A 26455-nucleotide genomic window follows, 5' to 3' on the forward strand; every position below is an offset into this window, starting at 1 on the left:
AAGAAGAAGAAAAAGAAGAAGAAGAAGAATGATAATCAGAACAGGAGGAGAAGGAGCTGTTCCAGTCTCACCTGGAACACAGGTGATCGTCGTGGTGATAGTGGCGGTGAGGATGATGGTGAAAAGAAGACGACGAAGAAGAAGAGAATGAGAACAATGGTTATGATAATAACAAGAAGAAGAAGAAGAAGAAGTAGAAGAATGATAATGAGGAACAGAAGGAGGAGGAGCTGTACCAGTCTCACCTGGAACACAGGTGATCATCGTGGTGAGTGGTGGTGAGGATGATGGTGAAAATGATAATAATAATGATAATAATAAAAATAATACCCATCCCCCCCTCCATACGACCCCCCTCACACCCATCACCCCCCCTCACACCCATCCCCCCTCACACTCACCTCTTCCATACGACCATCCTTATCCCTGTTCCCTCTCTACACAATCCCCCTTACCTCCACCTCCCTCCATAAACTCCCCTTATCCCTGTCCATACAACCCCCATTACACCCCCCCCCCCCCGTGACCCCCCCCCTCTGTCCATACAGACCCCCTTACCGCCACCCCATCCATACAATCCCCCTTACCTCACCTCCCTCCATAAACTTCCCTTATCCCCGTCCATACAACCCCCATTACACCCCCCCCCCCCTCTGTCCATACAGACCCCCTTACCGCCACCCCCTCCATACAATCCCCCTTACCCCACCTCCCTCCAAAAACTCCCCTTATCCCTGTCCATACAACCCCCATTACACCCCCCCCCTCCCCGTACAACTCCCCTTACCCCCACCCCGTCCATACAACACTCCCAACCCCCTCCACACAACCCCCCTCACACCCATGCCCCCATCACACTCACCTCTTCCATACGACCCTCCTTATCCCTGTTCCCTCTCTACACAATCCCCCTTACCTCCACCTCCCTCCATAAACTCCCCTTATCCCCGTCCATACAACCCCCATTACACACCCACCCCTTTCCATACAGACCCCCTTACCGCCACCCCCTCCATACAATCCCCCTTACCTCACCTCCCTCCATAAACTCCCCTTATCCCCGTCCATACAACCCCCATTACACCCCCCCCCCCCCCCTGTCCATACAGACCCCCTTACCGCCATCCCCTCCATACAATCCCCCTTACCTCACCTCCCTCCATAAACTCCCCCTATCCCCGTCCATACAACCCCCATTACACACCACACCCCCCTTCCCGTACAACTCCCCTCACCCCCACCCCCCTCCATACACCACGTTAACCCCACCCCCACTCCTTCCACACACCTCCCTTTACCTCCACCAATACAATGCCCTTAAACTCCCACCCCCCCCTTACCTCACAACCCTGCTCCCCCCCATCGATACACCCCCCCCACACACACACACACCCACCCCTCCATACAAACCACCCTTTCCCCCACACCCCCTCCATACAAAGCCCCCTTACCCCCACACCCCCCACTAACCACTGACCTCCTCCTGTTGGCTGAAGAGGGTCATGCAGTGTGACAGGGAGGAGCACATGTCGCGTGACGACTTGAGCAGCTCCGTCGCCTGGACCTGGATGCTGCGCAGGTACTCTGTGGTGGGGGTACACACACACACACACACACACACACACACACACACACACACACACACACACACACATACATACATACTCACACATACATACATATATACACACACATACATACATACACACACACACACACACACACACACACACACACACACACACACACACACACACACACCGAGGTGAACTTGGGTGCATAGGTACACACACACACACACAGACACACACACATACACACACACACACACACACACACACCGAGGTGAACTTGGGTGCATAGGTACACACACACACACACACACACACACACAGGTGAACTTGGGTGCATAGGTACACACACACACACACACACACACACACACACACACAGAGGTGTACTTGTGTGCATACATGTAAAAACACACACACACACATTGATGATGACAATTTTCAAGGACTAATGAAAAACAAATCCATGTACACTGACGACAACAACAATTTACAAGGACTAATGAAGAACAAATCCATGTACACTGATGACAACAATTTACAAGGACTAATGAAGAACAAATCCATGTACAATGACGACAATTTACAAGGACTAATGAAGAACAAATCCATGTACAATGACGACAATTTACAAGGACTAATGAAGAACAAATCCATGTACAATGACGACAATTTACAAGGACTAATGAAGAACAAATCCACGTACAATGACGACAATTTACAAGGACGAATGAAAAACGAATCCACGTACACTGACGACAACATCAATTTACAAGGACTAATGAAGAACAAATCCATGTACAATGACGATGATGACAATTTACAAAGACTTATGAAAAACAAATCCACATACGCTGATGATAATGATGAGAATTTACAAAGACTAATGAAAAATGAATCCACATACGCTGATGATGATGATGACAATTTACAAGGACTAGCGAAAAACGAATCCACGTACACTGACAAAGACAACAACAACAATTTCACAAGGACCGACCATGCTCCTGAGAGTGGATGTAGGCGGAGTTGTGTCCAGACTTGGTGGTGGTGGAGGTGGTGGAGGTGGGGGAGGGTCGGACGAAGTGCTCCAGAGTGTCCACTGTGTTCTGAAGCATCTGGATCTGCTTCTCCAGGATCTTCTGGTGGGCCTGAGCCGTCTGGGGAGGGGGGTAGGGGTGGGGGAGAGAAACACACACATACATGATGATGCTTCTTCTTCGTTCGTTTGGGGAGGGGGTGGGGGAGAGAAACACACACATATATGATGATTCTTCTTCTTCGTTCGTCTGGGGAGGGGGCTGTGGGGAGAGAAACACACACATACATGGTGATTCTTCTTCTTCGTTCGTCTGGGGAGGGGGCTGGGGGGAGAGAAACACACACATACATGGTGATTCTTCTTCTTCGTTCGTCTGGGGAGGGGGCTGGGGGGAGAGAAACACACACATACATGGTGATTCTTCTTCTTCGTTCGTCTGGGGAGGGGGCTGGGGGGAGAGAAACACACACATACATGGTGATTCTTCTTCTTCGTTCGTCTGGGGAGGGGGCTGGGGGGAGAGAAACACACACATACATGGTGATTCTTCTTCTTCGTTCGTCTGGGGAGGGGGCTGGGGGGAGAGAACCACACACATACATGGTGATTCTTCTTCTTCGTTCGTCTGGGGAGGGGGCTGGGGGGAGAGAAACACACACATACATGGTGATTCTTCTTCTTCGTTCGTCTGGGGAGGGGGCTGGGGGGAGAGAACCACACACATACATGGTGATTCTTCTTCTTCGTTCGTCTGGGGAGGGGGCTGGGGGGAGAGAACCACACACATACATGGTGATTCTTCTTCTTCGTTCGTCTGGGGAGGGGGCTGGGGGGAGAGAACCACACACATACATGGTGATTCTTCTTCTTCGTTCGTCTGGGGAGGGGGGCTGGGGGGAGAGAACCACACACATACATGGTGATTCTTCTTCTTCGTTCGTCTGGGGAGGGGGCTGGGGGGAGAGAAACACACACATACATGGTGATTCTTCTTCTTCGTTCGTCTGGGGAGGGGGCTGGGGGGAGAGAACCACACACATACATGGTGATTCTTCTTCTTCGTTCGTCTGGGGAGGGGGCTGGGGGGAGAGAACCACACACATACATGGTGATTCTTCTTCTTCGTTCGTCTGGGGAGGGGGCTGGGGGGAGAGAAACACACACATACATGGTGATTCTTCTTCTTCGTTCGTCTGGGGAGGGGGCTGGGGGGAGAGAAACACACACATACATGGTGATTCTTCTTCTTCGTTCGTCTGGGGAGGGGGCTGGGGGGAGAGAAACACACACATACATGGTGATTCTTCTTCTTCGTTCGTCTGGGGAGGGGGCTGGGGGGAGAGAAACACACACATACATGGTGATTCTTCTTCTTCGTTCGTCTGGGGAGGGGGCTGGGGGGAGAGAAACACACACATACATGGTGATTCTTCTTCTTCGTTCGTCTGGGGAGGGGGCTGGGGGGAGAGAAACACACACATACATGGTGATTCTTCTTCTTCGTTCGTCTGGGGAGGGGGCTGGGGGGAGAGAAACACACACATACATGGTGATTCTTCTTCTTCGTTCGTCTGGGGAGGGGGCTGGGGGGAGAGAACCACACACATACATGGTGATTCTTCTTCTTCGTTCGTCTGGGGAGGGGGCTGGGGGGAGAGAACCACACACATACATGGTGATTCTTCTTCTTCGTTCGTCTGGGGAGGGGGCTGGGGGGAGAGAACCACACACATACATGGTGATTCTTCTTCTTCGTTCGTCTGGGGAGGGGGCTGGGGGGAGAGAAACACACACATACATGGTGATTCTTCTTCTTCGTTCGTCTGGGGAGGGGGCTGGGGGGAGAGAAGCACACACATACATGGTGATTCTTCTTCTTCGTTCGTCTGGGGAGGGGGCTGGGGGGAGAGAAACACACACATACATGGTGATTCTTCTTCTTCGTTCGTCTGGGGAGGGGGCTGGGGGGAGAGAACCACACACATACATGGTGATTCTTCTTCTTCGTTCGTCTGGGGAGGGGGCTGGGGGGAGAGAACCACACACATACATGGTGATTCTTCTTCTTCGTTCGTCTGGGGAGGGGGCTGGGGGGAGAGAACCACACACATACATGGTGATTCTTCTTCTTCGTTCGTCTGGGAGGGGGCTGGGGGGAGAGAAACACACACATACATGGTGATTCTTCTTCTTCGTTCGTCTGGGGAGGGGGCTGGGGGGAGAGAAACACACACATACATGGTGATTCTTCTTCTTCGTTCGTCTGGGGAGGGGGCTGGGGGGAGAGAAACACACACATACATGGTGATTCTTCTTCTTCGTTCGTCTGGGGAAGGGGCTGTGGGGAGAGAAACACACACATACATGGTGATTCTTCTTCTTCGTTCGTCTGGGGAGGGGGCTGTGGGGAGAGAAACACACACATACATGGTGATTCTTCTTCTTCGTTCGTCTGGGGAGGGGGCTGGGGGGAGAGAAGCACACACATACATGGTGATTCTTCTTCTTCGTTCGTCTGGGGAGGGGGCTGGGGGGAGAGAAGCACACACATACATGGTGATTCTTCTTCTTCGTTCGTCTGGGGAGGGGGCTGGGGGGAGAGAAGCACACACATACATGGTGATTCTTCTTCTTCGTTCGTCTGGGGAGGGGGCTGGGGGGAGAGAAGCACACACATACATGGTGATTCTTCTTCTTCGTTCGTCTGGGGAGGGGGCTGGGGGGAGAGAAGCACACACATACATGGTGATTCTTCTTCTTCGTTCGTCTGGGGAGGGGGCTGGGGGAGAGAAACACACACATACATGGTGATTCTTCTTCTTCGTTCGTCTGGGGAGGGGGCTGGGGGGAGAGAAACACACACATACATGGTGATTCTTCTTCTTCGTTCGTCTGGGGAGGGGGCTGGGGGGAGAGAAGCACACACATACATGGTGATTCTTCTTCTTCGTTCGTCTGGGGAGGGGGCTGGGGGGAGAGAAACACACACATACATGGTGATTCTTCTTCTTCGTTCGTCTGGGGAGGGGGCTGGGGGGAGAGAAACACACACATACATGGTGATTCTTCTTCTTCGTTCGTCTGGGGAGGGGGCTGGGGGGAGAGAAGCACACACATACATGGTGATTCTTCTTCTTCGTTCGTCTGGGGAGGGGGCTGGGGGGAGAGAAACACACACATACATGGTGATTCTTCTTCTTCGTTCGTCTGGGGAGGGGGCTGGGGGGAGAGAAACACACACATACATGGTGATTCTTCTTCTTCGTTCGTCTGGGGAGGGGGCTGGGGGGAGAGAAACACACACATACATGGTGATTCTTCTTCTTCGTTCGTCTGGGGAGGGGGCTGGGGGGAGAGAAACACACACATACATGGTGATTCTTCTTCTTCGTTCGTCTGGGGAGGGGGCTGGGGGGAGAGAAGCACACACATACATGGTGATTCTTCTTCTTCGTTCGTCTGGGGAGGGGGCTGGGGGGAGAGAAACACACACATACATGGTGATTCTTCTTCTTCGTTCGTCTGGGGAGGGGGCTGGGGGGAGAGAAACACACACATACATGGTGATTCTTCTTCTTCGTTCGTCTGGGGAGGGGGCTGGGGGGAGAGAAACACACACATACATGGTGATTCTTCTTCTTCGTTCGTCTGGGGAGGGGGCTGGGGGAGAGAAACACACACATACATGGTGATTCTTCTTCTTCGTTCGTCTGGGGAGGGGGCTGGGGGGAGAGAAACACACACATACATGGTGATTCTTCTTCTTCGTTCGTCTGGGGAGGGGGCTGGGGGGAGAGAAACACACACATACATGGTGATTCTTCTCTTCGTTCGTCTGGGGAGGGGGCTGGGGGGAGAGAAACACACACATACATGGTGATTCTTCTTCTTCGTTCGTCTGGGGAGGGGGCTGGGGGGAGAGAAACACACACATACATGGTGATTCTTCTTCTTCGTTCGTCTGGGGAGGGGGCTGGGGGGAGAGAAACACACACATACATGGTGATTCTTCTTCTTCGTTCGTCTGGGGAGGGGGCTGGGGGGAGAGAAACACACACATACATGGTGATTCTTCTTCTTCGTTCGTCTGGGGAGGGGGCTGGGGGGAGAGAAACACACACATACATGGTGATTCTTCTTCTTCGTTCGTCTGGGGAGGGGGCTGGGGGGAGAGAAACACACACATACATGGTGATTCTTCTTCTTCGTTCGTCTGGGGAGGGGGCTGGGGGGAGAGAAACACACACATACATGGTGATTCTTCTTCTTCGTTCGTCTGGGGAGGGGGCTGGGGGGAGAGAAACACACACATACATGGTGATTCTTCTTCTTCGTTCGTCTGGGGAGGGGGCTGGGGGGAGAGAAACACACACATACATGGTGATTCTTCTTCTTCGTTCGTCTGGGGAGGGGGCTGGGGGGAGAGAAACACACACATACATGGTGATTCTTCTTCTTCGTTCGTCTGGGGAGGGGGCTGGGGGGAGAGAAACACACACATACATGGTGATTCTTCTTCTTCGTTCGTCTGGGGAGGGGGCTGGGGGGAGAGAAACACACACATACATGGTGATTCTTCTTCTTCGTTCGTCTGGGGAGGGGGCTGGGGGGAGAGAAACACACACATACATGGTGATTCTTCTTCTTCGTTCGTCTGGGGAGGGGGCTGGGGGGAGAGAACCACACACATACATGGTGATTCTTCTTCTTCGTTCGTCTGGGGAGGGGGCTGGGGGGAGAGAAACACACACATACATGGTGATTCTTCTTCTTCGTTCGTCTGGGGAGGGGGCTGGGGGGAGAGAAACACACACATACATGGTGATTCTTCTTCTTCGTTCGTCTGGGGAGGGGGCTGGGGGGAGAGAAACACACACATACATGGTGATTCTTCTTCTTCGTTCGTCTGGGGAGGGGGCTGGGGGGAGAGAAACACACACATACATGGTGATTCTTCTTCTTCGTTCGTCTGGGGAGGGGGCTGGGGGGAGAGAAACACACACATACATGGTGATTCTTCTTCTTCGTTCGTCTGGGGAGGGGGCTGGGGGGAGAGAAACACACACATACATGGTGATTCTTCTTCTTCGTTCGTCTGGGGAGGGGGCTGGGGGGAGAGAAACACACACATACATGGTGATTCTTCTTCTTCGTTCGTCTGGGGAGGGGGCTGGGGGGAGAGAAACACACACATACATGGTGATTCTTCTTCTTCGTTCGTCTGGGGAGGGGGCTGGGGGGAGAGAAACACACACATACATGGTGATTCTTCTTCTTCGTTCGTCTGGGGAGGGGGCTGGGGGGAGAGAAACACACACATACATGGTGATTCTTCTTCTTCGTTCGTCTGGGGAGGGGGCTGGGGGGAGAGAAACACACACATACATGGTGATTCTTCTTCTTCGTTCGTCTGGGGAGGGGGCTGGGGGGAGAGAAACACACACATACATGGTGATTCTTCTTCTTCGTTCGTCTGGGGAGGGGGCTGGGGGGAGAGAAACACACACATACATGGTGATTCTTCTTCTTCGTTCGTCTGGGGAGGGGGCTGGGGGAGAGAAACACACACATACATGGTGATTCTTCTTCTTCGTTCGTCTGGGGAGGGGGCTGGGGGGAGAGAAAGCACACACATACATGGTGATTCTTCTTCTTCGTTCGTCTGGGGAGGGGGCTGGGGGGAGAGAAACACACACATACATGGTGATTCTTCTTCTTCGTTCGTCTGGGGAGGGGGCTGGGGGGAGAGAAACACACACATACATGGTGATTCTTCTTCTTCGTTCGTCTGGGGAGGGGGCTGGGGGGAGAGAAGCACACACATACATGGTGATTCTTCTTCTTCGTTCGTCTGGGGAGGGGGCTGGGGGGAGAGAAACACACACATACATGGTGATTCTTCTTCTTCGTTCGTCTGGGGAGGGGGCTGGGGGGAGAGAAACACACACATACATGGTGATTCTTCTTCTTCGTTCGTCTGGGGAGGGGGCTGGGGGGAGAGAAACACACACATACATGGTGATTCTTCTTCTTCGTTCGTCTGGGGAGGGGGCTGGGGGGAGAGAAACACACACATACATGGTGATTCTTCTTCTTCGTTCGTCTGGGGAGGGGGCTGGGGGGAGAGAAACACACACATACATGGTGATTCTTCTTCTTCGTTCGTCTGGGGAGGGGGCTGGGGGGAGAGAAACACACACATACATGGTGATTCTTCTTCTTCGTTCGTCTGGGGAGGGGGCTGGGGGGAGAGAAACACACACATACATGGTGATTCTTCTTCTTCGTTCGTCTGGGGAGGGGGCTGGGGGGAGAGAAACACACACATACATGGTGATTCTTCTTCTTCGTTCGTCTGGGGAGGGGGCTGGGGGAGAGAAACACACACATACATGGTGATTCTTCTTCGTTCGTCTGGGGAGGGGGCTGGGGGGAGAGAAACACACACATACATGGTGATTCTTCTTCTTCGTTCGTCTGGGGAGGGGGCTGGGGGGAGAGAAACACACACATACATGGTGATTCTTCTTCTTCGTTCGTCTGGGGAGGGGGCTGGGGGGAGAGAAACACACACATACATGGTGATTCTTCTTCTTCGTTCGTCTGGGGAGGGGGCTGGGGGGAGAGAACACACACATACATGGTGATTCTTCTTCTTCGTTCGTCTGGGGAGGGGGCTGGGGGGAGAGAAGCACACACATACATGGTGATTCTTCTTCTTCGTTGTCTGGGGAGGGGGCTGGGGGGAGAGAAACACACACATACATGGTGATTCTTCTTCTTCGTTTGTCTGGGGAGGGGGCTGGGGGGAGAGAAACACACACATACATGGTGATTCTTCTTCTTCGTTTGTCTGGGGAGGGGGCTGGGGGGAGAGAAACACACACATACATGGTGATTCTTCTTCTTCGTTCGTCTGGGGAGGGGGCTGGGGGGAGAGAAACACACACATACATGGTGATTCTTCTTCTTCGTTTGTCTGGGGAGGGGGCTGGGGGGAGAGAAACACACACATACATGGTGATTCTTCTTCTTCGTTTGTCTGGGGAGGGGGCTGGGGGGAGAGAAACACACACATACATGGTGATTCTTCTTCTTCATTCGTCTGGGGAGGGGGTGGGGGAGAGAAACACACACATACATGGTGATTCTTCTTCGTTCGTCTGGGGAGGGGGCTGGGGGGAGAGAAACACACACATACATGGTGATTCTTCTTCTTCATTCGTCTGGGGAGGGGGCTGGGGGGAGAGAAGCACACACATACATGGTGATTCTTCTTCTTCATTCGTCTGGGGAGGGGGTGGGGGAGAGAAACACACACATACATGGTGATTCTTCTTCGTTCGTCTGGGGAGGGGGCTGGGGGGAGAGAAACACACACATACATAATACACGAGGTGTGCATACTGGGTATGTTATTGTTTCCATAACCAACCGAATGCCGACATGGATTCCACGACCTTTAACGTGCATATTTGATCTCCTGCTTGTGTATACACACAAAGGGGGTTCAGGCACTAGCAGGTCTGCACATATGTTGACCTGGGAGATTGGTAATAATCTCCATCCTTTACCCACCAGGCGCCGTTACCGAGATTCGAACCTGGGACCCTTAGACTGAAAGTCCACCACTTTAACCACTCCGCTATTGCACCCATCACATGATGATGATGATATGGATACTTATATGGCGCAATAGCCGAGTGGTTAAAATGTTGGACTGTCAATCCCGGGTTCGAATCTCGGTAACAGTGCCTGGTGGGTAAATGGTGGAGATTTTTCCAATCTCTATGCCTACATGGCGTGTTATGAAACAGTCATACACGTAAAAGCCCACTCGTGTACATACAAGTGAACGTGGGAGTTGCAGCCCAAGAACGAAGAAGAAGAAGAATATAGCACCTATCCTTGGTCGGAGACCAAGCTCTAAGCGCTTTACAAACAGGGAGTCATTAGTACAACAGGCTGCCAACCTGGGTAGAGCCGACTGATGGCTGCCATTTGGGCGCTCATCATTCGTTTCCTGTGTCATTCAGTCAGGTTTCAGACACACACACATACACACTCATACAGACAGGAAAATGTATGATAGTCAGTTCTGCCCAACTATAACCACCAGAGCAGCAGAGAAGGTAACTGCTGTCCTGAATATCAGGGTGAGAAGTTAATTTCAGTGGAGAACGTCTTGCCCAAGATACATCCCCACTCTCTCGACCAAGAGGGTTTTACGACAGTCAATGTTGGGATGGTTCCCAAAAGTCAACTAGCCCCCCAAGGCTGCATTACTAAGAGCCAGTGCAATCTTGCCTCCAAGTTATAGAGTCGTAGTCCTTCACAAACGACAAAACTGTAAGTTTCAGTTTCAGTTTCTCAAGAAGGCGTCACTGCGTTTGGACTAATCCATATATGCTACACCACATCTGCTAAGCAGATCCCTAACCAGCAGCATAACCCAACACGCTTTGTCAGGCCTTGAGTGCATGCATGTAAATTTGTGTACCTATCAGAGTGGGTTTCTACAATCTGCCAAAGGACAACACTCGTTGCCATGGGTTCTTTTTCAGCACATGCTGTATAAGGGACCTCAAATGACCAGACGCTCTGTTTGACTTTTCCAATCAAGCTTGGGAGAAAGGGCGAGAGCGGGATTCAAACCCACACCCTCATGGACTCTCTGTATTGGGAGCTGAGCGTCTTAACCATTCTGCCGCCTTCCGCACCCCCCTCCCCACAGACACGCAGGCAGACAATGCAATGCAAGAAGAATGGAGGAGAAGAAGCAACAGAGTCAGAGATCTTTCTCTGCTCAGGCCAAGTCAGTGTGGAACAAACTGCCAGAATAAATGTAACATTCTGTCGCACTGAGAGCGAGATTCGAACCCACACCCTCACGGACTCTCTGCATTGGCAGCTGAGCGTCTTAACCATTCTGCCGCCTTCCGCACCCCCCTCCCCACAGACACGCAGGCAGACAATGCAATGCAAGAAGAATGGAGGAGAAGAAGCAACAGAGTCAGAGATCTTTCTCTGCTCAGGCCTAGTCAGTGTGGAACAAACTGCCAGAATAAATGTGACATTCTGTCGCACTGATTTCTTTTTCTAAGTCTGCCCTGAAAACACATGGAGACATATAATTTGACAAAAAACAACAACGCCAGAGAATCGACAGACAGACAGACAGAAAATACGAAAAAACCTAGCCGTCTGAAGAGCACAGAAACAGGAGTCATGATGGCTGCCAGAAAAAGAGGGTGCTAGTCAGCAGGACAAAGGAGAGGTTACCTACTTCCGGGAGGTTATTGGCCGTAGCTACTTTCGTTTTCTCCGCATAGGCGGATAGTAGTTTGCACAGGACAGGAATGTCAGACCCCTGCCGGAGTCTGCACTAGTGAGTCAAGGTTAAGTATGTGTAATTAAACACATCTTTTCCAACAACAGTAATTTTCGAGTGCTGGTCTTGGTATGAACTGGGTCCAAATGCATGCTTTACTGTGGGGAAGGCACTTGCCATTCTGTGTGTCACGGGGTGCTCTCAAACTCACCTGAAGAGAATCTTGCATGGTTCCCAAAGGCATGAACTCCTCGTCTTCGTCCTTCAGTTTCTCCCCCTGGTGCGTGTAGTGGGTGCTGAAGGCGATGTGTTCGTTTAACGCATTGACCCATTTCTGCACGCATGTAACACATTGATCCGTTATGTGACAAAACACACACACTCCTCAACATATCAACCTATACCTATTTTAACAATACCACAAAATAGATTCAAGCATATTCAAACATCCATTCATAACAATCCCCCCCACCCCACCCCACCCCACCACACACAATTATTCCCCGCACTCCTGTCTAAAACCACTTTAGTCAACAGACGTTAAAATAAATGACCAACCAACACACACACACATTCCCCTCCACCTCACCCCACCACCCAATCCCCTCACCACACACACACCCTTCTCCTCACACCCTCAACACACACATACCTGTCGATGCAGGTGAGCCTCAGAGGACGGCTCAAGGGAAACGGTGTGAACGACGCCATCAGAGAAGAAAATCCTTATCTCCAGCGGTGCTGCCTCTGACACCTGAAGCAAAGAACCCCATGAAATAATGTCAACCCTGATGCAAAGAACCCCATGAAAAAATGTGACACCAGCACAAAGAACCCCATGAAAAAATGTGACACCAGCGCAAAGAACCCCATGAAAAATGTGACACCTGATGAAAAGAACCCCATGAAAAAATGTGACACCTGACACAAAGAACCCCATGAAAAAATGTGACAACTGACGCAGACGCAAAGAACCCCATGAAAAATGTGACGCCTGGCGCAAAGAACCCGGAAAAATGTGACGCCTGGTGCAAAGAACCCCACAAAAAAACGTGACACCTGGCGCAAAGAACCCCACAAAAAAAACGTGACACCTGGCGCAAAGAACCCCATGGAAAAAATGTGACACCTGGCGCAAAGAACCCCATGAAAAAACGTGACACCTGACGCAAAGAACCCCATGAAAAAACGTGACACCTGAAGCAAAGAACCCCATGAAAAACTGTGACACCTGACGCAAAGAACCCCATGAAAAAACGTAACACGTGAAGCAAAGAACCCCATGAAAATATGTCATCCCTTAACCTCTGATGAGGCGTGTGGGAGGACACGCAGTCAAAACACAGGCGTTCTTTTGTGTGTGTGTGTGTGTGTGTGTGTGTGTACCAAAATTTGTAAAGACATATTTACAGAATAGGCACTATACAAATTCTACTTCTTAACATTATTAATGGTATCGCTTTCCTAACTCATCTATTGATCTAATGACAAGAAATTCTCCTTCAATTCCTACTTCAGCCACTTCTCTCAAACGAGCAAACACACACACAAAAACCCAACCCCCCCCCCCACCCCCATAAAAAGACAAAGGGATATAAGACACCACATGAACAAAGGGAATTAAGGCACCATTAACACGAAAAAAAAGAAAAAATCAAATACATAAACACGAACAAAGGGAAATAAAACACACATACACAAACACACACATGAATAAAGGGAAATAAATCACACACACATGGAAACAGAAATGCAAACAACATGAAACAGAAATGCAAACAAACATGAACGAGAAGGAGAAATAACACTTAGACGAAGGGAAATTAATCGAACACACACACACACACACTCACACACAAAAACCAAGGAAAATAAATCAGCACCACCTCACCCATAAAAAAAAAGAGAGATATAAAACACCACATGAACATGAACGAAGGGAATTAAGACACCATTAACACACAAAAAAAGAAAAATCAATTACATAAACATGAACAAAGGGAAATAAAACACACAGACACACACACACGCACAAAAGAATAAAGGGAAATAAATCACACACACACACACACACATGGAAATAAAACATGCAAACTAACATGAACAAAGAGGAATAAAGATGAATAAAGGGGAATAAATCTCACACAGGGATCATAAAAATTGGGGGAAATAACACATGAACAAAGGGAAACAAATCACACACACACACACACACACACACATACACAGAAACCAAGGGAAATAAATCACACACACACACACACTAAAAATCAAGGTAAAGAAAGCACACACACACACAAACTAAAGGAAATAAATCACACACACACTAAAAACAAAAAACAAGGGAAATAAATTACACACACACACACACACACACCAAGGGAAACAAATCACCACCACCTCACCCACAAATGCACCAAGGGAAATAAATCACACACACACACACTAAAAATCAAGGTAAAGAAAGCACACACACACACAAACCAAAGGAAATAAATCACACACACACTAAAAAAAAAAAAAAAAAACAAGGGAAATAAATCACACACACACACACCAAGGGAAACAAATCACCACCACCTCGGCGGTCTCCACTCTGGGAGAGACGCTCACTCAGTCTGGCTCCGCGACTAAGCCATTATTGTCGTTAGTATGGGGCTTAGTAGGTGGTGTCCTAAGTACGTTAAAACAGAACAGGCACCACTGAACACCACCAAAGTGACTCAGCAGCAGTGCAGGGTCTCCTCTGGTGTGTGGCCTCCAGGCGACCTAGCATCAATGGTTCCCTGTGGACTGCTGACGCTGGAACTGCGACGGATGAACCCGAGTGTGGCCGTGTATGGGGGAATCTAAATGAGCGGCGTTGGATTAATGCCACTGAAACGGCGCAGATAATGAGGCAGCAAAAAAAAAAAAAAAAAAAAAAAAAAAAAAAAAAAAAAAATCACCACCACCTCACCCACAAGTGCGCCTCGTCCAGGTACTTCATCCCCTTTCGCTTGGACCCAGTGCTGGCGTCCCCCCGCGTGTGGAAGTACGACAGCACCCCCCTCTCCAGCACCACCCACACGTTCTTGAAGCCCACAAACCGTGACTTCTGAAAGGAAAAGACACGGCTGACTGAGTGACTGATTAATATGTTAATTAGCTGATTCATTTATTAATCAGTTAGTTGCAAGTATGGCAACATGCCCCTCTACAGCACCACCCACACGTCCTTGAAACCCACAAACCGTGACTTCTGAAAGGAAAAGACATGGCTGACTGATTAATTTGTTAATTAGCTGACTCATTTATTAATCAGTTAGTTGCAAGTATGGCTGACTGAGTGACTGATTAATTTGTTAAATAGTTGATTCATTTATTAATCAGTTAGTTGCAAGTATGGCAACACCCCCCTCTCCAACAGCACCCACACGTTCTTGAAGCCCACAAACTGCGACTTCTGAACGGAAAGGATATGGCTGACTGAGTAGTCAATTACTCGGTTGGTTAGCTGATTGATCAATCAATTAATTCATCGGAATTACAACAACACACCCCTTTCCAACACCACCCACACATTCTTGAAGCCTACAAACCGTGAACTTTTGAAACCAAAAGACAGGTACTGTATTACTCTTTTTGTCGCAACAGATTTCTAAGGCTGCTCTCCCCAAGGACAGTGCGTCCCTTCAATAAGAGTGAAACACGTAAACCGCGACTTCTGAAAGGAAAAGACACCGTTGACTGAGTGGTTAACTACTTGGCTGGATAGTTGATTCATTTGTTAATCAATTAGTTATAAGTACAACAACACACACCTCTCCAGCACCACCCACACGTTCTTGAAGCCTACAAATCATGACTTCTGAAAGGAAAAGACTTGGCTGACTGAACTTGGTTGGTTAGTTGATTTGATTTATTATTCAGTTAGCTGGAAGCGTGTGGAGTGTTAACCTTGTGGCAACACGTCCATCTATGAAGCGAGAGAATCTGAGCGCACTGGTTCGAATCCCAGTAACCGGTATTTTCTCCCCCTCCACTTGACCTTGAGTGGTGGTCTGGACACTAGTATTTTGGATGAGATGATAAACCAAGGTCCGGTGTGCAGCATGCACACAGCACATGTAAAAGAATCTGTGGCAACAAAAGGGTTGTCCCTGGCAAAATTCTGTAGAAAAGTCCACTGCGACAGGAAACCAAACAAAACTGCAAGCAGAAAAAAAAAGAAAAAAAAAAGGGTTGCGCTCTCAGTGTAGCGATGCGCACTTCCTTGGGAGAGCAGCCCAAATTTCACACAGAGAAATCTGTTGTGACAAAAGAGTAATACAATACAACACCCCCCTCTACGGCACCACAACACACTCCTGAGACCTACAATCTGTGACTTCTGAATGGAAAAGATATATGACACCGTTCTGCAAGCCACAAACTGTGACTTCTGAAAAATGACATATAACACCTTTTTGAAACCAAAAGACATGGTTGAAGTGGATAATTACTTGGTTGGCTGGTTGATCGATTAATCAATCAATTAGTTGGAAGAATGTCAACACCCCCCTTTTTTGCATTACCCTCATGCTCACCATATTCACCACCTTCATTGTTATAATTACTATGATTATTACCATTTGTATTTATACTTACATAGCACCTATCTTCCGTCAGAGGCAAAGCTCTAGGTGCTTAACAAACTGGGAGGCCATTTGCACAACATATGCATGTGAGACAGCGTCTATGTATCCATGAAAATGCTTGCACACAATTGCATGTTTTCATGCATGTGTGTGTAAGTGAATGTATGCCTGCATGTCTGTGTGTGTATGCATACAAGTGCTTTTATTGTTGTTTGCTGTGTGTGTGTGTGTGCGTGTGTGCGCGCGTGCGTGCATGTGTGTGTATCTGTGCGTTTGTGTGTGTGTGTGTGTGTATGTGTGTACATGTGGGTAAGATATCTTAACATTTATCATTACAGCACAAAGAATCACAAACCAACCACAAAACCCATGACCTTCAAACCAACTAGTGGAGCGGAGTGGAGTGATGGCCTAGAGGTAACGCGTCCGCCTAGGAAGCAAGAGAATCTAAGCACGCTGGTTTAAATCATGGATCAGCTGCCGATATTTTCTCCCCCTCAACTAGACCTTGAGTGGTGGTCTGGACGCTAGTCATTTGGATGAGACAATAAACCAAGGTCCCATATGCAGCATGCACTTAGCGCACGTAGAAGAACCCACGGCAACAAAAGGGTTGTTCCTGGCAAAATTATGCAGAAAAATCCACTTCGATCAGAAAAACAAATAAAACTGCACGCAGGAAAAAATACAAAAAAATGGGTGGCGCTGTAGTGTAGTGACGTGCTCTCCCTGGGGAGAGCAGCCCGAATTTCACACAGAGAAATCTGTTGCGATAAAAAGAAATACAAATACAAATACAACTAATCACAACACCCATACCTTCAGCATGGCGCCCTCAAACCTCTGCGGATGAAGTCGGAGCGTTTTGATTGGCTGCACACCCAGCACCTGCCGCATCTGTGAGCTGCTGGCCACATCGGAGGCCGTCTGACCTGCACACATCATGCCCACATCATGTCACCCATGGCACTGCTTACTGTCACCATTATTATTATAACTTTTTCCCCCTATATTCTATTTTATGTCATTTATCTATTTATTTATTCATTCTATCATATATATATATATATTTGTGTGCGTGCGTGTGTGTGTGTGTGTTTTGTTTTGTTTGTTTTCTTTACTATTTCAATTTATCAATTCGTTAATTCAATTATTTATCTATTCATTCATTTCCTATATTTCATTTTAGGTCACTTATTTATCTGTTTATTTAACTATTCTAATTTATTCTATCTTTTATTTTTGTTTTTATTTACCACTTTACAACTTTAATCTATCAATTCATTAATTCAGTTGCTTATCTACATATTTCCCGTCATATTTTGTGATTTCTTCATCCATCTATTATTTATTCATTCTAAGTGATCTTATTTCTTAATTCTGTTTTTATCTACTATCTTGATTTAACATTTCATTAATTCAATTACTCATCTATTCATTTCCTTTTGTATCTTATTTTACTTCATTTCTTTTTCATTTTCCATCAAGGCCTGACTAGGATGGTCAGGCATCTGCTCAGCAGATGTGGTGTAGCGTATATGGATTTGTCTGAACGCACGCAGTGATGCCCCCTTCAGTAACTGAACTGAACTGAACATCATGAACAACAAGACTTCTTCTTCTTCTTCTTCTGCGTTCACTCGTATGCACACGAGTGGGCTTTTACGTGTATGACCGTTTTTACCCCGCCATGTAGGCAGCCATACTCCGTTTTCGGGGGTGTGCGTGCTGGGTATGTTCTTGTTTCCATAACCCACCGAACGCTGACATGGATTACAGGATCTTTAACGTGTGTATTTGATCTTCTGCTTGCACATACACACGAAGGGGGTTCAGGCACTAGCAGGTCTGCACATATGTTGACCTGGGAGATCGTAAAAATCTCCACCCTTTACCCACCAGGCGCCGTCACCGTGATTCGAACCCGGAACCCTCAGATTGACAGTCCAACGCTTTAACCACTCGGCTATTGCGCCCGTCAATCAAGACTTCAATCAATCTAACTCACTCAGAACATCCTTACGACAACAGGTGCAACGGGAAACTCGGGCGAAAAGTTTTTGACTGAAGTTTCGACTGACTGTCCTGGACAATCAGACAGGTGTGTTATTTCCAGCCCTGCTCTCTCACCTTTACTGTTCCTGATGCCAGGGTCGACGCCGTTCTGCAGCAGAAACACAGCGACCTCTGCGTGACCTCTCATGGCGGCGTGGTGGAGTGCTGTGTTGCCGTACTCGTCGTGGTACTGCATGCTGGGAGCGCTCTTGTTGGAGATCTGAAATGCGTGACGGTTTTAGTTTCAGTTTCTCAGCGAAGTGTTACTGCGTTTGGACAAATCCATATACACTCCACCACATCTGCTAGGCAGATGCCTGACCAGCAGCATAACTCAACGCGTTTTCTACAGTAATAGGATTTTTTTTCTCTTAAAATTACGTTTAACAAACATACTTACTGTGACCCACTGGTGCAGACTCTGACAGGGGTCTGGATTCCTGTCCTGTCCAAACTACTAGTCCGCTATGCGCAGAAATCGAAAGAAAGTGCGGCAAATAGCCTCCCTTGGTAGTTACCTACCTTGTGTTACCGGAAGCAGCGTCCTCTTTGACCAGCACGTGTCAGTTAAAAAAAAAAAAAAAAAAGAAAAAAAAAGAGAGTTGATTTTGGTGTATTTTCTTACTGTAACTGCACCAAAATTTGCAGGGAAAACAGCCTGCCTAGGCTGTAAACTTCCCAGGGCTGGATGGGTTAACCACGTCAGTGCGACAGAAGGTATTAGTGACGTCGCTGATGATGTCATCAGTATCAGTATCAGTATCAGTAGCTCAAGGAGGCGTCACTGCGTTCGGACAAATCCATATACGCTACACCACATCTGCCAAGCAGATGCCTGACCAGCAGCGTAACCCAACGCGCTTAGTCAGGCCTTGAGAAAAAAAAAAAAAAAAAAAAAAAGATGTCATCAGAAGAAGGGAAATAACTTTGGAAGGCTGAAAATCCACACAGTTTATCCAGACTGGTATATATATCTCCAGACCATTTTCTCAGTTTTAGGCTTTTTGTTTTGGGGATATTGTTCTATAAACTTGTAACACCACTTTCTACTGTTTTTTTCCCCCTTTGGCACTGAAAGGGTTAACTAACTGCGGCTCACCACGGACTGCAGAAGATCCATGTTCCCAGAGGCTGCCGCATGCAGCAGCTGATCGTTCAACAGCCGGGCCTCATGGGTTGCTGCCGCTGAAACCACGGACACACAGACAACTGATTTAATGAGACAGGAAACGAATGATGAGCACCAGTCGGCTCTACCCAGGTAGGTAGCCTACTGTGCAAATTACCCCAACTTTGTAAAGCGCTTAGAGATTTGTCTCCGACCGAGGATCGACACTATATATGTATCCATATCAAATCAAATCAAAATGACAACCCTCCATCAGTTATAGACTTAGGGCTGCTGTTTACACTTGATTGCAATGTGCACCGTACAGTCCCACACTGTACTTTGCTGCATTCACTTCTTCAAGGGAACGACATTTAAAAAAAACGAACAAACTCTTTCGTCGCCATTGACAACTTCAGTCAAGTAAACACTTTCCTGCCGAAGGCAACTTTTAGTTATCAATTAGAGGTCACGGTACAGGGACCTTTTTTCACACTGTAACAAAGCTTCACAGCTGCAGCAAACGTTCCCATACACTAGGAAACTGACTAACCTTCCCACCCTGACTGAGTTTGAAGTGAAAAAGTTCACTGTGTTGTTCTGACACAAATCAAATCAAGTGACTGTGAGCACTGTCTAAGATATTTGGCACCAGGGAGTGTTTTTCACCCAGAAACTTGGCTGTGAAAGAGTTAAGGACACTGGAAAGCCAACCATCCTGTAACAGATTTCTTGAATTTTTGACAGCATTGTTCTGACCTTGACCTTTGACCTAAAAAAAAAGAGATGGGGGTGGGGAAGGTATTGTACAACCCTTTCTGTGAGAGAAAAATAATGTACAAGCCTCTGGTATCATATATACTGTCCAAAACTACACACACATACACACACACACACACACAAGCACACACTCTCACACACAAAAAAAATATACAAGCCGCTGGTATCATACAAACTTTCCAAAACAAAAAAGATGCACACACAAGCACACACAAACTAACACATACACACACTCTTACAAGCACACACACAAACTTTCCAAAACAAAAAGGATGCATACACACACACACACACACACACACACACACAAATACACACACACACGTACCTTCCAGCATTTTGATGATGTGCTCTCGACGTGTGACGTTGCGGGGTCGATGGCCTTCAGAGTTGACGATGGTGATGTCTGCACCGAACTCCAGCAGTATGCCCACTATATCCTGAGACACAACGGCGACACACACAGACCTGTCAAATGGCTTGAACACTAGCTTCAAGCATAAGCTGAGTTTCCCAAAGAGGTGTCACTGCGTTCGGACAAATCCATACACGCTACACCATATCAGCTGAGCTGATGAAGATACCTGACCAGCAGTGTAACCCAACGTGCTTTGTCAGGCCTTGAAGGATTTTTTGAATATTGTTTTCATAAATAAGATAAATACATAAAATCTCAAAAAAAAGCGAAAAAAAGAAATCAAATAAATAAATAAATAAATAATAATAATAATAAATAAATGAATTAAAATAAATACAAAAACATTAAGGAAAAAAAGAATCAATAAATGAATATATAAATACATTGATAAAAAAAGAAAAAAGAAAAAAAAGATAAAAGTATTGATACACCTTAACTCCTACTGGCGCATGGAAGACTCCAACATCATCAAACAAACAGCATGTCCAACTTATGAAATGCTGCTTTGAAAATTATAGCAAGGTTCGAAAATGTTGTTGAACAAAATTAAACAATGCTCCCGAACTAAAAATAAAAAAGACTTGTTTAATTTCACACACACACACACACACACACACACACACACACACCACACTCTATTCCTGCTTCCTGTGTATTTACTCCTCCACAACTTACTAAAATCATAAAATCATACCATTATCCTTTCTTGATCACTTACTTTTGTGACGGTGACAGATAAAGAAAAACTCAATTCATTCAACAAGAAGTAAAGCCTTTATGGCTGACATACAATGATGCATGTGCTTCCTGCTCCTAAGCACCAAAACCGAAAATGCTGGCTGCCGAGGAGGCTGGGGGCTGGGGGTGGGGGGAAGATGGAGGAGGGGGGGGGGGGGGGGGTGGGGGGGTGTTGAGGGTGGAGGGGGTGGTTGGGGAGGAGAGACAAAACAATCGAAACACAGGGTTATTATTACACACACACACACACATACACAAACACAATCAAAAGATGAACAATCGAAACATAGGGTTATTACAAACACACACACACACACAATCAAAACACAAGGTTATTATACATACACACACACAATCAAAACACAAGGTTATCACACACACACACACACACACACACACACACATACAAACACAATCAAAACACAAGGTCATTATACACACACACACACACAATCAAAACACAAGGTTATCACACACACACACACACACACAATCAAAACACAAGGTCATTACACACACACACACACACAATCAAAACACAAGGTTATCATGCACACACACATACACACACACACACTCACACACACACAGCCCTAAAATTAACAGTTACCTCTCGTCCAGTATATGCTGCTCGATGGAGAGGCGTGTCCCCTGCAGAATTGATCATATTCACGTCCGCCCCTGCCTGTGAACAGATTTTGTCATCGTTACTGTCGTCATCTTCCATCATCATCATCTTCGTCACGTAATTATGAATGTAATTATAAATCAATCGTGTCCGTACTGTGCCTCACTGGTCATTATTACAGTCATCATAAATGCTGTCATCTTCATCATTATCATTTCTTTGATCATCATTGCAATCATCATCATCATCACCTACATAACAACTAACATCAATATGAATATAAATTAACTGTGTTTATACTCTGTCCCACTGATTATTATTACAGTTGTCATGAGTTGTGCCACTGAATGGTGCAGATGAAGGGGCAGCAAAAAAATAAATAAATAAATAAATAAAATAAAAATAAATAAATTAACATGTACACATTGGGATCCATCTGTAAACAATGTCAACAGACTCATCTTCATTACCCTCATCATCACTGAAATACAGAAAACAAATTTTCCAAAATTCTGGGACACTGAAAAAGGACAGGGGAAAAAAAAAAAAAAAAAATCCAACAACACTTAACAGGAGGACAAATGTCCTGCAACAGTACGCACGTACCTCCAACAGGGTCCTGACCACAGCACCATGACCAAAGTAGGCAGCCAGGTGCAGAGGGGTCCACCCTCTGTTGCTTTTCTTGTTACCTGGGGTGCAACACAGGTACGTGTACAGAGTACAGAATACTTTCTTGTCTCCAACCAGAGACGGGCATGACAGCCGTGTGGTTAAAGTGTTGGACTTTCAATCTGAGGGTCCCATGTTCGAATCACCGTAACGGCGCCTGGTGGGTAAAGGATGGAGATTTTTCTGATCTCCCAGGTCAACATGTGTGCAGACCAGCTTGTGCCTGAACCCCCTTCGTGTGTATACGCAAGCAGATGATCAAATACATACGTTAAAGATCCTGTAATCCATGTCAGCGTTCAGTGGGTTATGGAAACAATTACATACTCCACATGCACACCCCAAAAAAGAGTATGGCTGCCTACATGATGGGGTAAAAATGGTCATACACGTAAAAGCCCACCAGGGATATCGGTAAACCCTCTGACCTAGAAATAAGATACATGCATACTGGTACATGTGTATGAATACTGTTACACTTACTGACCTGGAAATTAGAATTAAGATACATGTTTTTCAGAACAAGTGTACCAGACATTGTGCATGTGCACTGACTGATCCATGTGCACTGACACTGTTACACCTACTGACTTAGAATTAGGAATTCAGATACATGTTTTCCAGAACATGTGAAACAGACATTGTGCATGTGCAGTGACCGGTACATGTGCACTGATACTGTTACACCTACTGGTCTAGAAATAGGAATTCAGATATAGGTGTTCCAGAACATGTGTACCAGACATTGTAAAACTTACTGACCAAGAAATAAGATACATGTATACTGGTATATGTGCACTGATACTATTACACCAACTGACCTACAAAAAAGAACTAAACTGTATGTATTCCAGAACATAAATTACGTACCAGACCGTGTAAAACCTGCTGACCTAGCAATAAGATACTTGTATACTGGTACATGTGAACTGATAATGTTACACCTACTGACCTAGAAATAGATTCATGCATTGTGTACACTGTTACATATACACTGATACATTTACACCAACTGAATTTGATATCAGAATTAAGATGCATGCATTCTAGAACATGTGTGCCAGACATTGTAAAACCTACTGACCTAGAAATATGATACACGTATACTGGTACATGTGCACCGATACTGTTACACCGGCTGACCTAGAAATAAGACTTAAGATACATGTATTTCAGAACATGTGTTTTATTGTGTGCCAAACATTGTAAAACCTACTGACCTAGAAATAAAATACAGGCATACTTATACTAGTACTTGTGCACTGATAATATTACACCAATGACCCAGAATATGTGTACGATGGGCGCAATAGCCGAGTGGTTAAAGCGTTGGACTGTCAATCTCAGGGTCCCGGGTTCGAATCATGGTGACAGCGCCTGGTGGGTAAAAGGTAGAGATTTTTACGATCTCCCAGGTCAGCATATGTGCAGACCTGCTAGTGCCTGAACCCCCTTCGTGTGTATATGCAAGCAGAAGATCAAATACGCACGTTAAAGATCCTGTAATCCATCTCAGCGTTCGGTGGATTATGGAAACAAGAACATACCCTGCATGCACACCCCCGAAAACGGAGTATGGCTGCCTACATGGTGGGGTAAAAACAGTCATACACGTAAAAGCCCACTCGTTTGCATACGAGTGAACGCAGAAGAAGAAGAAGAAGGTAAATGTATACCAGACACTGTAAAACCAACTGACCAAGAAAATATGATGAACTCATATCAGTGATAAGAGATAAGAGACATATACCAGACACTGTAACACCTACTCACTGACACGGAAATATGTACATAATAATTACACGTGAACTGGTATATTTGTACCAGACACTGTCACACATACTGGCCTAGATATAAGATCTATACATAATCATAACATGAATACTGGTTTACTTGTACCAGATATTGTAGCACCACCTATTGACCTAGAAATAAGATAGATAACTGCTGCATTTATACTGACTGATGTGTACCAGATACTACATGAAAATAAGATACATAATAATAGCTCATATCACATGATCACTGAGTGCGTATCAGATTACACTGGTGATAGTTAAATGTTTTGCTGTGACATGTCTCCATTTAGATTCACACTTGGGTGGGTTTTTCTTGTTGTTGTTGTTGTTGTTGCTGGTGGTGGTGGTGGTGTTTTGTGTGTGTGTGTGTGTGTGTGTGTGTGTGTGTGTGTGTGTGTGTGTGTGTGTGTGTCTGTGTGTGTGTGTTTAAAAAATATTATTTTGTTTACTATCATTAGTTCACTGCACTAACCACAGGTAGATCTCTGTGTGTGTGTGTGTGTCTGCGTGTGTGTGTGTGTGTGTGTGTGTGTGTGTGTGTGTGTGTTTGCATGTTTATGCATGTGCATATGTGCATGTGCATGTGTGTGTGTGTGTGTGTGTGTGTGGGTGGGTGGGTGGATGTGGGTGTATGGGAAAGACCAAGAGAGACAGACAGACAGATGAGATCAGAGTCCAAATGGTGTGTGCATGTGTGTGTGTGTGTGTGTGTGTGTACGCATGCATACATGTGTGCGTGTGTGTGTATACTATGTATGGAATACAGAGCGAGAAAAGAGAGACAGAGACAGACAGAGATCGCAGTTCAAAAACGTCACGAGTTCGAATCACATTTACACCCAGCATAAAAACTGACATGTAAATTGCCCATTTCAGTGCATTGTCATGATTCATTCATATTAAAAAAAAAAAAAAAAAAAAAAAAAAAAATCTTTTCCTCATGGCCTGATCAGCGCACTGTGTTATGAAAGTATCAAGCATATGCACCCCCCTCCACCTCCCCCCTTTTCTTTCTCCATCAGATGTGGTGTAGCACATGTATGGGGAGGGAAGGTGGGGATGGAACTGTCTACACAATCTGATGCCTCCTTGAAACTGAAACTCTGGTGCCGTGGTGTCAGTATATGTATTGTGGTAACAAGTGCCCCTCCCCCATCCCCACACCCACACCCCCATCCTAACCTTCCACTTCCATCCTTCACACCCTTCTCCCACTTCCCTATGGTGGTGTAGATCCCTGCTGACTACATCATGAGAAGGGGTGTCTTCTTCTTCTTCTTCTACGTTTGTGGGCTGCTACTCCCACGTTCACTCGTATGCACACGAGTGGGCTTTTATGTGTATGACTGTTTTTACCCCGCCATGTAGGCAGCCATACTCTGTTTTCAGGGGTGTGCATGCTGGGTATGTTCTTGTTTCCATAACCCACCAAGTGCTGACATGGATTACAGGATCTTTAACATGCGTATTTGATCTTCTGCTTGCATATACACACGAAGGGGGTTCAGGCACTAGCAGGTCTGCACATGTTGACCTGGGAGATCGTAAAAATCTCCACCCTTCACCCACCAGGCGCCGTCACCGTGATTCGAACCCGGGACCCTCAGATTGACAGTCCAACGCTTTAACCACTCGGCTATTGCGCCCGTCCAGAAGGGGTGTCAACCTTAAACCCGAACATAAAAAAAATTAAC

At 46.7% G+C, this 26455-nt stretch overlaps 1 protein-coding gene across 1 annotated transcript in view; it reads right to left on the minus strand.

The window, feature by feature from the left end:
- Positions 1-26455, minus strand: part of LOC143276815 (oxysterol-binding protein-related protein 1-like) — a 92291-nt gene that overhangs the window by 61454 nt on the left and 4382 nt on the right. Inside the window, exons 3-13 of the mRNA XM_076581468.1 lie at positions 22897-22982; positions 22273-22347; positions 20835-20946; positions 19718-19803; positions 18694-18838; positions 17383-17495; positions 14904-15041; positions 12597-12698; positions 12156-12278; positions 2572-2731; positions 1478-1584 (exon numbers count right to left, since the gene is read on the minus strand). Coding sequence (XP_076437583.1) covers positions 1478-1584; positions 2572-2731; positions 12156-12278; positions 12597-12698; positions 14904-15041; positions 17383-17495; positions 18694-18838; positions 19718-19803; positions 20835-20946; positions 22273-22347; positions 22897-22982 — 1247 coding nt within the window. The remainder of the gene's footprint in view (positions 1-1477; positions 1585-2571; positions 2732-12155; positions 12279-12596; positions 12699-14903; positions 15042-17382; positions 17496-18693; positions 18839-19717; positions 19804-20834; positions 20947-22272; positions 22348-22896; positions 22983-26455) is intronic.

Source organism: Babylonia areolata, chromosome 33, assembly GCF_041734735.1.
Source record: "Babylonia areolata isolate BAREFJ2019XMU chromosome 33, ASM4173473v1, whole genome shotgun sequence".
Taxonomy (NCBI): Eukaryota; Metazoa; Mollusca; class Gastropoda; order Neogastropoda; family Buccinidae; genus Babylonia; species Babylonia areolata.